This window comes from Protopterus annectens, chromosome 4.part0 (assembly GCF_019279795.1).
Source record: "Protopterus annectens isolate FY-2018-M chromosome 4.part0, PAN1.0, whole genome shotgun sequence".
Lineage (NCBI taxonomy): Eukaryota > Metazoa > Chordata > Ceratodontiformes > Protopteridae > Protopterus > Protopterus annectens.
In genome coordinates, this window is record NC_056733.1 from 1,898,233,025 (window position 1) to 1,898,246,320 (window position 13,296).

General features: G+C 44.1%; 1 protein-coding gene across 1 annotated transcript in view; it reads right to left on the minus strand.

The window, feature by feature from the left end:
- Positions 1-13,296, minus strand: part of CDX1 (caudal type homeobox 1) — a 277,703-nt gene that overhangs the window by 140,303 nt on the left and 124,104 nt on the right. Inside the window, exon 2 of the mRNA XM_044069939.1 lies at positions 4,470-4,478. Coding sequence (XP_043925874.1) covers positions 4,470-4,478 — 9 coding nt within the window. The remainder of the gene's footprint in view (positions 1-4,469; positions 4,479-13,296) is intronic.

A 13,296-nucleotide genomic window follows, 5' to 3' on the forward strand; every position in this document is an offset into this window, starting at 1 on the left:
AGTTTCATAAAGGTTTCGATATGACTGCTTGGACTAGTATCTACGTGTGACAGAAATGTGACAGGATAGGAAGTACAGGACAAGTAATTATTCACGTTTTCTTATAATGCTCACTCATTAACATTTTCATGCTCATGGCCAACCAAAAAGAATAAATGTGAACGACTTTAGCTTAACACTCAAAATGGCTAAAACAGCACATTATCACTCCAAATCTGGCATAGTTACAGTATCTCCAGAAAGTACAGTTGTGTACACTCACCATAAATGTAGATGTTCAAGTGTATTCATTGTTGCAGTAATCATACTTGGGTTATCTGCCTGCAGGTAGCCCTCAGTCGGCCCAAATACCAGAGTCTTGGGATTTCTGTGTCGGATGCTGTCGCCTTTCCCATGACGTCAGGATGTCAGGGGTATAAAACATGCAGCCAATGCCATTACATCAATTTTTCTTGCCCCAGATGTCAGAAGCCCCCAAAATAGGAAGCAATTATATGGTGTGGAACACCGCCAATAAAAAGTAAATACCATAGCCATAAGATATGGCCAAAAAGAGGATAGGTAGAAGTCTAGAAAAGGCAGGGGGCTGGAGGGAGGATAACCAGGACTGCAACAGTGAATACACTCGAACATCTACATTTATAGTAAGTGTACACAACTGAATTATGTTCTTTGTGTTTCACTGTTGCAGTCATCACACTTGGGTTGATTCCCAAAGCTGAGGAAGGGTGGAGGCAGTCAAGAAATATTAGGGCTGACTAGCAGGCCTTGTAAGACTGCTGTGGCAAATCCAGTTCTGGATTTAGAAAGGCAGGTAAGTGGCAATGCTTGGCGAAGGTGTGTACATAACTCCAGGTTGCAGCTTCCAGGATGTCCCTGGTAGGGACTCCCCTGAGAAATGCTTTAGAAGTTGAGGTAGCCCTAGTGGAATGAGTTCTGAAATCCTGTGGGGTAGGTTTTACCATGGTGTTAGTAGAAGAAATGAATTCAGTGTGCTATCCATTTGGAAATGGTTTGCTGTGAAATGGCCTTGCCCTCTGCCCCTGTAGGAAAGCTGACTAGCAGCTGGTCAGATTTTCTGAAAGGCTTAGTCCTCTCAAGGTAGAACCTGAGCTGTCTGTGCACATCCAAGGAGTGCAGGATCCTCCTCCCTTTATTCTTAGGGTCAGGGAAAAAGGTTGGTAAATGGATGGATTGGTTTAAGGCCACACTTGATGCCACCTTGGGCATAAATGATGGGTTAGTCCTGATGGAGACCCTGTCAGCCTGGAAAACAATGAAGGGTTCCACAGCCATTAGTACCTGTAGCTCAGACACTCTCCTTGCTGAAGTGATGGCTAGAAGTAAGGTTGATTTCCAAGAGAGAAATTTTAACTCTGCTTTATCAGCAGGTTCAAAAGGGGGAAGTGTGGGCTTCTCTAGTACAAAGAAAAGGTCCCAGGCAGGGGTGGGAGCTCATCTTGGGGGTCTTAAACTGTTAGCTCCTCTCAGGAACTATTTGATCAGAGGGTGAGAAAAGAGAGGTGTTTCTGAACAGGATTTCCTAGTACTAGGCCTACTGCCCACAAGGATGACGTCCAGCAGCTGTTAGCTGAGGGTTGCTGGTGTTGTGTTCAGGGAAGAAGCCAGGCTGCAAGGTTTGGTGTTTGCAGCTGAGGATGCAAAATCTGTCCCTCCTGCTGGGACAGCAGGAAGGGGGTCTGATGTAGGGGCCAGGGTGGCACTGCTGTCAGACTACGTAGGAGTGGGTACCAGTGCTGGTGTGGCCAGTCCGGTGCAATAAGGATTGTCCTTGGTCTATCCTGCTTGATCTTGAGTAGTTCTTTTGAGAGGAGGGGCAGAGGAGGAAAAGGCATAAATTGATAGATTTTCCCACGTAAAGGATAAGGCATCCACTTGCCATGCTTGGCTGTGGAGATTTCTGGTGCAATATTTGCTCAATTGATGGTTTTGGGGGGAGGAAAAGAAGTCCACCTGTGGTGTCCCCCACCTGTTGATTAGATGTTTGAATGAGTTTGGTTCCAGTTTCCACTCGTGTGGGTTCAATAGCTTTCTGCTTAAGTTGTCTGCCAGTGTATTCTGTTTGCCTGGCAGGAATTGAGCTTGCAGGTGTGCTTGGTTGCTCAAAGCTGTGTTCCACAGGGCCATGGCTAACCTGCAGAGTGGGTAGAAATGAGTTCCTCCCTGCTTGATGTACCACATAACTGTGGTGCTGTCTGTCTTTATCAAGAGTTGTCCTGGAGGAAAAGGTATTTGAAGGCTGTCAGAGCATTCTGTACAGCTAACACTTCTTTTTTTGATTGATATGCAGGTAAATTTGTCCTGGGCTCCATTTGGCTTGAATCCATTTGCCTGCCATGTGAGCCCCCCATGCATAGTCTGATGCACCTGTTGACAGGGTTTGGGCAGCAAAGGGTTGAGGGAAAGGAAGACCCCCCCCTACACACACACACACACACACACACACACACACACACCCACCACCTAGTGTCCCATCCTGGTCTACCTACATCAAATAAACACTGAAAAAGCACCCCTGCTAGAGCGGCGCCCTAGGCGGCCGCCTAGTTGGCCTATGCCTAAGGCCGCCTATGCTGCCCTTAGACAAAGAATGATAGGAATCAGTATTTCCAAATCCTGAGAGTTGACACCAGAGACTTTTTAAGTACCATTGAAGTTTCCTCATATGCAGTCTTGCACATGGAATTAGTAGAATGCATGAGGCCATGAACCCTAGGGCTTGCAGTATTTTTCTTGCAGATAGCTGGGTCTTGGGAGGCCATTAGTATGAAGTAGTTTGTCAAAGGAGCCGCTTTTGTGATTTTAAGTATTTTCTTCTGATTTTTTGTTAAGTTTTACTGCTTTGCCGCCTACTTTTTGGCATTTTCTGGCTTGCTAAAGTTTATATCTGTAACAGTAACAGTACTTGGAACACATCTAGAGCCTGTTTACTGCATTTCCTGTGTTGCACTTAATTTAAAATGTTTTTTTTTTCTCTAAACACTGCATTTTACCTGATTTTGGCCTAGCACTCAAGTGTGGGGTCATTTATTGCACTGTTGTGATTATTTTGCTGCTTGTGTATCTCTGCTACCTTTAAACTACAACAAAAAGAAAAAAAAAGAAAAAAAATCTTGCTTTTTTCCCACTTTCTGAAAGTTAAGAAAGTTCAGTTACAGATTTGCTGTTCTGAACTGTTTGGAAGTTTCTAGAAGGCCAGTGCTTGCTTGGGCTAAAGGGAAGTCTCTGTGTTTACCAGTGGGAGTGGTTAACACTGAACAGCCTGCCTGTCCCTGGAGGAGTGGTTACTACCTAGAAGCTGTAGTTTTATTGACCATGTTGGGTCAATTCTAAACTCCTTGATCTGTCTCTCTTAAAACCAGGCTGCCTCGTGGTTTTGACATCTTTTCAGGCTTGCTAGTTGTTGCTGAAGCACCTACTAAGGGGAGAAAACGCTGACAGAAGAAAAGGAGCCACTTTTGTGATTTTAAGTATTTTCTTCTGATTTTTTTTTAAGTTTTACTGCTTTGCCGCCTATTTTTTGGCATTTTTCGGCTTGCTAAAGTTTATATCTGTAACAGTAACATTACTTGGAACACATCTAGAGCCTGTTTACTGCATTTCCTGTGTTGCACTTAATTTAAAATTGTTTTTTTTCTCTAAAAACTGCATTTACCTGATTTTGGCCTAGCACTCAAGTGTGGGGTCATTTATTGCACTGTTGTGATTATTTTGCTGCTTCTGTATCACTGCTACCTTTAAACTACAACAAAAAGAAAACAAAAAACAAAAAAAATCTTGCTTTTTTCCCACTTTCTGAAAGTTAAGAAAGTTCAGTTACAGATTTTCTGTTCTGAACTGTTTGGAAGTTTCTAGAAGGCCAGTGCTTGCTTGGGCTAAAGGGAAGTCTCTGTGTTCACCAGTGGGAGTGGTTAACACTGAACAGCCTGCCTGTCCTTGGAGGAGTGGTTACTACCTAGAAGCTGTAGTTTTATTGGCCATTTTGGGTCAAGTCTAAACTCCTTGATCTCTCTCTTAAAACCCTACAACTCTCTTTTTGCGTGGTTTTGCGCACTGAGCAGCGTCGGGCAGCGCCGCCTAAACAGGTTTAAACTATTCCGGGCTCCACAAAGTCTGCTCTTCACTTTTTCCCTTAGAACTGCTCAAACTCTCAAAGTAATCACTCTATTCTCTTTCTAAAGCCCTGCACTTGCTCAGCTGTTATAAGGAAACACTAACTATCTAAAGTACTACACCCTCCTTGACTTCTCATAAGTATTAGACTCCCGATTGGTCCTTCTTGATCAAGTGAAAAAATCAGTTCCCTTCCCTAATCTGATCAGTAAAAAAACAGTTCCCTATACTAATCTGGTATGTCCAAGGGTCAGTTTCGAGGTTGCTCTCCAGTCCAGCTGGTGAATCTGGGAATTTTGAGGCAATGTTACAATTGCCTTATGTACACAGACAACCCTCTCCTCCTTCCAACAAACTGTAATACATGTGAGAGATGCAGTTATACAGCCAAACTGGAGGCAGAGCTCTCTCAACCCAAGACTGGCACAGTCAGTCAGGAGGAAAAGGTAACCACCCACACCACAAATCCAGTCTCACACAGACCTATTGCATCTGCATACCCAACACATAAACACACAAAAATATACTTGGAGGCTCTAAATAAAAATCTGCCTAAACAGCAAAGACCTCCTAAGCAGATATCCAAGCAACAGCCACCCCTCAACTATACCCACAAATCACATATCTCACAAAATCAGTGTGCCTCACAGTCACAGCCCTTAAGGCCAAACAACACACCAAATACACTTGTTATAGGGGACTCTATTGTCCGGCACACTGACGTCCCGCTCACCAGACTGAACAAGGAGAAGGTCACTGTAAGCTGCCTGTCGGGTGCCAGGATCCACCACATAATGCAAGCACTCAGGTCACTCCAAAGCAAGTACAAGTATGACTCCGTCATTGTCCAGGCTGGTGTGAATGACCTGAGATGTACCTACCTGGACTACATGAAAAGAGACATAGAGGAGTTGTCTGACCATGTATCCCAGGCTGGTATGACTCTGACCTTGAGTAGCATCTTGCCCTCACCAAGAATGATGCCACAGTATAAATACAAAATGATCAGTTTCAACAATTGGCTAAAGTATTGGTGTCATTCAAAGGGGATCCAGTGTCTGTCAGCCTGGGATGACATGCTCGACAAGCCACATTGCTTCGCTAGGGACAGCTTGCACCTGTCACCTTTAGGCTTTCGTATACTGGCCAAGGCTCTTGCCACCCCCATAGTGCCTTTTTTAGGCAAGGCTCAAAGGACAAACCCACCTCCATAGACAACCCAAGGATAAAAAAACTAAAGGTAATGCTACTCAATGCCAGAAGTCTAAACCTCAAGATGCACGCACTCGAGGCTCTCCTCAGTATGGAGAAAAATCAATGTCTGTGCAGTAACAGAAACCTGGTTCAAGGCTCCTGAGAGCACCCCAGCACTACCAGGTTATGACTCATACCATGCGTTTCGGCCCCAAAACGCGGTCCAAAGCACAAAAGGAGGGGGAGTATCTTTATTCATCAAAGATACCTACACCTCCAGGTTAGTGGCACTGCACGAAGCATCGGAAACCATCCATGTGCAACTAACAGCGGGCAAAACTGCCTTTCAGTTTGTAGCCTGCTACAGAACACCGTCCCTATTACAGGAACCCCAGTTGGCATTCCTGAGAACACTGGAGAATATGAAGGTCTGTCCAAACACTATGTTATTGGGTGACTTCAACTACCCAAACATTGACTGGGAAAACTACTCAAGCCCAAACACCCTCGCCCAACGGTTCCTTGAATTTATTAACTCTAACGCAATGGAACAACTGGTCACCACTCCCACAAGAGGGAACAACATATTGGACCTGGTCATCACCAACATGGGGACTCTATGTTCCACACCAGAGGTAAACCCCTCATTGGTAAGATCAGACCATAAACAAATTTCCCTGGACATCCATATCCCATCCCCACCCCAGCCAAGGAAATTACTGTAAAGAATTTCTCAAAAGCCAACTTTGCACATCTCAAGACTGAGGTGGAATCCTTCAAAGCCCCTGGGCCAGAGGATAATACAGCCCAATCCGCAGAATCCTTTACAAATGCATTCTATGAGCACCTGCAGGAATGCATGGATTGTGCTATCCCAAATAAAACCAAGACTCACTCCTCTAAAAACAGGAGACCGGTCTGGTGGACCCCGGCCATAAATAAGCTATACAACAGAAGGAGGAAGCTACTACATGACAGAGCAAAATTCCAGAAAAGGAAGGCATCTCTGATCAGTATTAGCAAGAAACTTCGATCCCTCATAAAATCATCAAAGGCCAGTTTAGAAAGAAATATTGCCCTAGACACTAAACATAATCACAAGGCCTTCTTTAGTTACATCAGGAACATGGGCAGAAACTCCCAGATATGCTCTGAATTGTTGCATAACGGTACAAAATATACTAAACCTACAGACATAGCCAACATCCTGGCAGACAGATTCAGCACAAACTTCTCCCCCCCTCCCCCCACCAAAGGAGCAAATGCCTATCCCAACTGAATGTAACCTCCCTGACATCACAGATGCACAGGTGAAAGCTGTCCTCTCCAAAGTAAGAAACACAGCATCTATGGGACCGGACGGTGTCCCAGGCTGTGTCTTACATGAGCTCCAAGAAGAACTGAACCCTCACATTAAGTCACTGTTCAAACTTAGCCTTACTACAGGATATGTACCCAAAGAATGGTGTACAGCTACAGTGGTCCCACTCCACAAAGGTGGTGCCACAACGGACCCCGGAAACTATCACCCCATAAGCCTGACTAGTCTGGTCTGTAAAGCTATGGAGCGTATTATCATGGATCTCATAAACAAAGACATTGGGAGCCTTCAGACACTGGACCCTACCCAATTTGGCTTTGTTAAGGGCAGATCTTGCCTCTTAAACCTAGTTGATTTCTTTGAAACAGTTACCAAAGCCATAGATGAGGGCAAGGTCATCCACACAGCCTACCTGGACCTTGCAAAAGCCTTCGACAAAATACCCCACTTGGGCATCATAAATAAGCTTACCAGCTTAAATATCAACCCCTATATCACAAGATGGGTTGCAAACTGGCTCAGAGCTAGAACCCACATGGTCAGAATCGCAGGTGCCATGTCCGAATCCAAACCAGTTACAAGTGACATCCCACAGGGCTCAGTTCTGGGACCTCTCTTTTTTGGTATATACTTCTCTGAGGTTCAGGCTAACACGGGGGGATTATGGCTGACAAAGTTCGCAGATGACTGCAAACTGGGGGCCATAATCAAATCTCCAGCTGACACAAGCATCCTCCAAAAGGGTCTCACAGAGATGGATGCTTGGTGCCAGAGGCACAGCCTCAAGCTAAATGCTAAAAAGTGCATAGTCATCCCCTTTGGGAAAAACAAGGTGCCCACAAATTACCACATAGGTGGTAATCCATTAAGTACGGAAGAAGTAATTAGAGATTTGGGGACCAACGTAGATAGTAATCTCTCCTTTGATAATCACGTTGCCAAAGTGGTTAGAAAGACCTTCTATATAGCCCACCTTATCACGAAAGGGTTCGCATCTAGATCAAGAGAGGTCATTGTGCCCCTCTACTCATCACTCATCAGGCCCATAACTGAATACAATGCCCCTTTTGGGATGTACCTTACCCGACACCTGCAGCAACTGGAGAGACCCCAAAAGTACCTCACCAACAGGATCATGGGCTACAAACAGATGTCCTATGCAGCTCGACTAAAGAAACTCCAGCTCTACTCAGCTGCTTACTGCCTACTCAGGGGCGACCTATGCCTGTCGTACAAAGCCATGTCAAACCCAGAATTAATGGACATGCTCCACCTCAAAAAATCCAAGTCCCTTAGAGCTACACGCTCCAGGGCCCTAATCCTCAGCCCAAAAATAAATAGGACATGCTGGAGGTACAGATTCATTTCAAAGAGGCTCCCCTCACTCTGGAATAGAATCCCAATTCATGTTAGACATAGCCCCTCGCTGACCCTCTTCAAGCGAAATTTGGACGCGTGGATGGGAAATCGCAAATTCATCCCTGGGATCTCTCCTGTGTCCCTGCTAGACAGAGGCACAGTAAACTAATCTTAAAAGGGTACCTTCTCTGACCTACTTTACAGAGGCACAGTAGGCTAATCTAATAGGGAGGCAGAAGCCAAATACACTCTGGCTAGGCTTATAAATGCCCTAGGGCAGATAGCCTAATATCTACCTATGAACTTATGAACCTATAAATGAACCTGCTTTTCTGGAGTGAGGAATGCCATCTGTGAAGTTGTGTGCAAGCTTGCTCCCAGGAATACAATCTTTTGGCTGGGCACCAGATGTGATTTATTTTCTTTAATGGTGTACCCCAGAGAAGTTAAAAGTCTCTTTACGAATGCCAGGTGCTGAAGTCGCAATTCCTGACTATTCGCCTGAATCAGGCCATTGTCCAAGTATGGGTAAATTTGAATATTTCTCTGCCTGCAGTATGCAATGGCTGGAGCCAGGCACTTTGTGAATACCCTGGGTGCAGTAGATACGTCAAAGGGAAGTGCAGATTACTGATAGTGCATAGAGCCTGCCCTAAAACATAGATATTTCCTACAAGATTCCCTTGTGGGGATGTGCAGATAAGCTTCTTTTAAGTCTAGGGTGACTAGCTAGGAGTCCTTGGATAGCATCGGAAGCAGCTGTTGTAGTGTAAGCCTTTTGAATTTTGGGACCACCAGGGAGGTGTTGAGAATGGACCGATCCAAGATAGGGTGCTATGAGCTCTCTTTTCTGGGCACCAGGAACAGTCTGGAATAGAAACCCTGTCCCCTTTACTCTATTGTAACAGGTTGAGTAACCCTGATACTGAGAAGAGAAAGTACTTGCTTTTGAGCCTCTGCCCACTGGTTTGGAGGAAGGTCTGGCACTCCGCTTGGGGTTGGTAGTGAGTGGAAGTAGAATCTGTATCCCTGGGATACAATGCTTAGGACCCATTGGTCCTGGGTAATGGAAATCCCATTTTTTAGTATGCAGGGCGAGTTTTCCTCCTAGGAGTGCAAGTACTTGGGCATGGCTGGGAAGAACAATAGACAAGTTATTGTGAACTTTTTCCTTAAGGGGGTGGCTTACGACTCCCGGTTTTAGAGGTGGGAGCACTCCATTGCTTAGATCTCTGTATACCCTGAGATTGTAGTCTTGGTGGTCTGTTGCCCTGGGTTTGGACTGAGAAGGGCTGGAAGGGACTGGAAAGGACCAGTGTTTAGAAGGCCAATGCCTACTGAATCTAAGTGGCTGTACCTGTAAGAAATCTGTAATAGTTTGCATAGATTTAGCTTTTTCCTCCATCTTTTTAAGAACTTCTTCTGCTTTTGTGCCAAACAAGCGTTCCTGGTTCAATGGATTTGTTCCTTCAACCAAGCATTCCTTCTCAGTACAGACCCAGTGACAGCAGCCCTGGAAGATGCTTCTAAGGTATCAAAACCACCCTGCAAAGTATGTTTACTAACTTGGTTTGCAGAATGCATTAACTCTTGTAACTCTTTATTCTCTGTACAATCTGGAAGCAACATTTTCTGTTTAATTAGTTCCATGATATGCTGCTGATACTTCAACATGTGAAACTGGCAATTTAAAGCCCTTATGGCAAGAGTTGCAGAGGTGTATACCTTCTTACCCCATCTTTCTAAAGCTCTAGAATCCCTGTCCGAAGGGGGAGGGTTTTTGGCTGTAGTGGCCTTAATACCTTTAGGTCCCTGGGAAATGGTCTCTGGATCCACAGTGGCATTCTTAAAGAGAAATTTGTGTGAGTCAGGCTTTCTAGGACCTGGTGGTAAAGAATCAGGAGTAAGACTGGACTCCATGAAGACATCATCTACAATTTCCAGGACAGGGGGTATAGCTAGAGGCTTGTACTGAGGCAAGTCTAAAAATTCTCTGAGTCTCTTTTTGGACTGTGGGTAGTCCTGGCATTCCCAGTGGAAATGCTCCCTTAAGGTATGTAAGGTTTCACCAAAAGAAAAGTCCTCTGGAAGGGAGGCAGAGGGAATGGAATCCTCTGCATCTGAATCCTCATAGGTAGATAAGGGAATGTCCTGTTAATCAGAGGGATCAGAGTCATCAGACTCACGGTCTGTAGAATCAGAAGGAAAATCAATCCTTTGTCTTATAGAGGGGGAAGGCTGGCTTCCCCTAATTAAAGTTATAAGGTCTTCAGCCATTCTAAGAATTTGTTTCCGTAGCATGAGAGCTTGAGCATGCTCTTTGGTTGTCGGTTTTCTAGCTGTAGTGCGAACTCTGGGCCTGAGAAAGTCGGTAGTTTTAGACAAAAACAAAGATGTTGGTTTAATGTGAACATCATAAGATTGAAATACACCCTCAGAAGCCGGTGCCTGCACAGTGGCTCCGGACCCATCCAAGGTAGAGACATCTGCAGGTTCCAAAGTCAAAGAAGCAACTTGCGGCATACCGGACTCCGAATGGGATGCAGCAGAGGCCTGCGAATCTGTAGAAGTGGGTATCAGGGGCTGCAAAGGCACCTCACTGAGTACCAGCCTATGTGGTCTGTCCCTGTTTTTCTCCTTATATTTTTTCAGAAGATCTGTAGTCGGATAGCTTATAGAAGCCATTTCGGAATACGGAGAATGACAGCAAAAGAATTTAGTGACAAAAATAGCCCAACGAAAAATAGTTTGGGCGTTGAACAAGGCACAAAACTGACAGCGAGGAACGTCGTGGTCTGGGCCTAAACAGGTGACGCAGTAAGAATGAAAATCTCTGTGAGGTATTTGCTTTCCACAAGCAAGACAATTATTAGCTTTTTCTGACATCGGTTAGAGCAAGAAAAAAGGATCCCCAACTTATCTTTTATCTTTTAGACGACTTCAGGTCTGAAACTCGAAAAATGAAAATTTCAGGAGGCAGTCGACTGGCACTTGTGAACTGCTTCTGCTTCGGACACTGCACGGCAAGACACAGCATAAAAGCTGATGTAATGGCATCGGTTGCATGTTTTATACCCCTGACGTCATGGGAGAGGCGATGGCATCCGACGCAGAAATCCCAAGACTCTGGTATTCGGGCCGACTGAGGGCTACCTGCAGGCAGATAACCCAAGTGTGATGACTGCAACAGTGAAACATAAAGAACATCATTTTACTTATCATTTCTAGCTCTGTTATAGATAGCTTTGAACCCCTTTGACAACTTAGAGTAGCCAAAAAATCCATCAGGATTTAAATGTGTAAAGCTCAATTTTAGATGCTTAACTACAGTGGTTATTACAAAGGGAGAAAATTCACCACCAGCCTCGGTCATTAGGTTATGAGGTGCCATAACCTAAGAGTTAGATAAAATAATAAATAAAGATGCAGTTACTGCATGATGTATGTTGGGAGAGCTTTGGCACTCCACAGAAAAAACTTTGTTTAAAAATATCTAGGTATTGTGACGGTGGTGGTGCTGCGGTAGCGTTGTCGCCTCACAGTAAGATGCTGTGCGGTTCGATTCTCAGCTAGAGTGTCTTCTGCGTGGAGACATGCATGAATGGGTGTACCTTCATTGAAGGTTGTGCATTAGGGTTGGCAACTCAGCACGTAAAAATTAACTGCCAATCATTAGCGGACCAGAGTTCCACTGTGGCGACCCCTAACCAGGAAAAGCCGAAAGACACAACAAGGTGGCACTCATCCAGAGTATAGCAACAGAGGTGTCATACACATGAACTGGCACCACTGTTTCAAATAAGTATGTAGTATTTTTATAACTTGGACTATGAGAAGCAATTTGAAGGACATGCATTTCATTTCCTCCATCCATCCTTTTCATCCCCACATCTTCTAGTTGTCCCCAAGCAATGCTGCTTGTAAAATGATGCCCTCTTCCTTGTCTAACATACACTCATCCAGATTCCTACGTGTCTTCTTGTCTCTTACCCCCTCCATACATTTTACATGTTGATAACTGCATTGCATGCATTCCATCTGACTTATCTCCAGTTATCTGCATGCCCTCTGACCTGTTACCTGTGCCTTTGAAAAGGTGATGTCAGCAATCCTGGAAACCATGTCTATGGCTACAATCAATGTAACACCAACCTTTAGCACTACCTTTAACATTCTCATATCACATTGCATAGCATAATTCAAGATTGGGTGATTTTTTCCCAGAAATCTTGTTCTCCCTGTGTTCTGCTTAAGCGTGTTATCCTAAGACTAAATACTTTCAGTCAGGTCTTCCTCCAAACTGTGTAACTTAAAACTTTTTTCACTTTAAACCTCAGTTGCAATTTGTCTGCCTTGATGTGAGCCACTGTAGGTTTCCCTGGGTATGTCATCAAAACATTAAACTGGTCTTAAGTCTCCAAACTATATGCAATATCCATTAAACCAATTTAATCAGTCTTGGTCCCAGCATAAAACCATGTGACACCTCTGTAAATTAGTGACTTTCTCTACCTCTTAACAGTTATCTTCTAAGAACCGACTTCTGCATTCAGCTAGACAACCAGTTTTCAGACAACTCAATCACGTTGGGCCCCACTACACACTTTTTTTTCTGCTAGCATTTTGTCGGAGTTATTTTCACAGCTTTGATGATCACTACTACTGTAGTTTTTTAACACTTTCTAGGTGACTCACATATAGAAGTAAAAAAAACTGTGCTAGCAAGCTTTTGCTGCACAAACCAATGATTTCTGCCATTAGCCAAAATACGAGCATTCCGAGACTAACAACACTATGGGTCTATATTAGAACATCGAATGTTCTAAATAACGAACGCTGCCATGAGCGAAAATGCAGGACCTCAAAGTTTTTTTTTTTTTTATAGCAGTACAGTGAAGATCAGAATATTTGCCCTATCCTCACAGTAGTGCGATCTTGGAGGTGGAATATATATTTAACACTGGGTGTTTTCGAGATCCTGCATTTTCGCTCGTGTGAGCGTTCACTATTTAGAACATTCGATGTTCTAATATAGACCCTAACACTCTGCATTCTGACCCGGTCAAAAACTTCCATCACCAAATGCTTTCACTCAGCTTGTCACTGAAGTAGGCAGCAAGATGTTAAAAGTGTTAAGAAAATAAACTTTCCACAGCATAAGAGTTCTTTAAAATTTTGGAGAAGCGTTCATTGATGCCTACATACTATGTACATAAAGAGATTGCTTATGAAATAATCCATGAAAACATATCCTGCTCAGTATGATGGATAATTATAACATTTGGTTT